The sequence below is a fragment of the Procambarus clarkii genome, chromosome 6 (assembly GCF_040958095.1).
Source record: "Procambarus clarkii isolate CNS0578487 chromosome 6, FALCON_Pclarkii_2.0, whole genome shotgun sequence".
Taxonomy (NCBI): domain Eukaryota; kingdom Metazoa; phylum Arthropoda; class Malacostraca; order Decapoda; family Cambaridae; genus Procambarus; species Procambarus clarkii.
This window is the reverse complement of record NC_091155.1, coordinates 46,158,646-46,160,514: the sequence shown is the minus strand read 5'-3', so window position 1 is coordinate 46,160,514 and position 1,869 is coordinate 46,158,646. Positions and strand designations below refer to the sequence as shown.

The 1,869-nt window shown below is 43.8% G+C and overlaps 1 protein-coding gene across 1 annotated transcript; it reads left to right on the top strand.

Annotated features, from left to right (window-relative positions):
• The first annotated feature begins 1,006 nt into the window (after positions 1–1,006).
• Positions 1,007–1,639, top strand: LOC138356110 (gastrula zinc finger protein XlCGF57.1-like). The gene has a single exon (XM_069311856.1). It carries the CDS (start codon positions 1,007–1,009, stop codon positions 1,637–1,639), a length of 633 nt encoding a protein of 210 aa, XP_069167957.1.
• Positions 1,640–1,869: the final 230 nt, after the last annotated feature.

Here is a 1,869-nt window from a genome sequence, read left to right as displayed (position 1 = left end):
TGAGGGCCTGCGTGCCCACCACACCCCTGTAGGATGAGGGCCTGCGTGCCCACCACAACCCCTGTAGGATGAGGGCCTGCGTACTCACCACAACCCCTGTAGGATGAGGGCCTGCGTGCCCACCACAACCCCTGTAGGATGAGGGCCTGCTTGCCCACCACAACCCCTGTAGGATGAGGGCCTGCGTGCCCACCACAACCCCTGTAGGATGAGGGCCTGCGTGCCCACCACAACCCCTGTAGGATGAGGGCCTGCGTGCTCACCACAACCCCTGTAGGATGAGGGCCTGCGTGCCCACCACAACCCCTGTGAGTCCACAGCAGCATCCAACATCCACAGCAGGTCATTAAAGAATTGGCCGAAACGCATTGCGTAATAGTGGCTTTAGGCATTGTATGTACTAGCTCTATCTATATATCAATCCATTAATGTAACATCACTTGTATGTATGTATGTACCTTACCTGAATAAACATATTTATTTATTTATTTATTTATTTATAAGCCCACCATTGACCGCAAAGTGCTCACATCAAGTCTAACTCTACAACAACCTAAGAAACAACACTCAAGCCTTGCCTAACCCTCAACATTGACGTCCCACCGTGAGGCGTCACCCAGCATCACCACTCATGCAGTCATCCAAGGAGAAAACCTTCCCACAAACTGCACCTATCATAAAGAAGAAGCCCACCATTGACCTTCAAGTTCTCACATCAAGTCTAACTCTACAACAACCTAAGAAACAACACTCAAGCCTTGCCTAACCCTCAACATTGACGTCCCACCGTGAGGCGTCACCCAGCATCACCACTCATGCAGTCATCCAAGAGAAAACCTTCCCACAAACTGCACCTATCATAAAGAAGATGAAGACTCACCAGTGTCCAGAGTGTGGGAAGGTATTCACTTATCTTTCACATATGAAGCGTCACATGTTAGTGCATTCGGGTGAAAAACCTCATAATTGTCCAGAGTGTGGGAAGAGGTTTAATCGGGTTGGAAATATGAAGAAACACATGTCAGTGCATTCGGGTGAAAAACCTCATAAGTGTCCAGAGTGTGGGATAAGGTACAGTCGGCTTGGAAGTATGAAGAATCACATGTTAGTGCATTCGGGTGAAAAACCTCATAAGTGTCCAGAGTGTGGGAAGAGTTTCAGACAGCTCGGAAGTATGAAGAATCACATGTTAGTGCATTCAGGTGAAAAACCTCATAAGTGTCCAGAGTGTGGGATGAGGTTCACTTGGCTTGGAAGTATGAAGAATCACATGTTAGTGCATTCGGGTGAAAAACCTCGTAAGTGTCCAGAGTGTGGGAAGAGGTTCAGTCAACGTAGACATATGAAGACTCACATGATGACGCACATTGATGAAAGACCTTTTGAGTGTGATGAGTGTGGCAGAAGGTTTAAATATCGTGGATCTATAATAAATCACATGTTAGTACATACAGAAGAAAGGCCTTTTGAGTGTGATGAGTGTGGCAGAAGGTTTAGAGATCGTGGCTCTATAATACGTCACATGTTAGTACATACAGAAGAAAGGCCTTTTGAGTGTGATAAATGTGGCAGATTATTTAAGTCACGTAAAGGTATAAAAGCACACGTGTTAGTGCATTTGAATGATAAAACTTCATGAGTGTTGAGAGCTTAAAAGAGATTCGGTCATCTTTGTAGTATGAAAACTCACAAGACGGTGCATTTGGGTGATAGGTTAAACATTTTGAGTGTGAGAGATAAATCAGAAAATGTTTTAAGTATAATGTATATTAAAGCACATTAAGTATAATGTATATTAAAGTTCATTAACTTATAATACCATTTTTCCAATTTTAAAATTGTTAGAAATTGTAAACTTTATCAGGAAAA

Bases quoted from the DNA above. Each gene is read 5' to 3' on its own strand.
- LOC138356110 (XM_069311856.1), top strand. From the start codon at position 1,007: ATGAAGAAACACATGTCAGTGCATTCGGGTGAAAAACCTCATAAGTGT.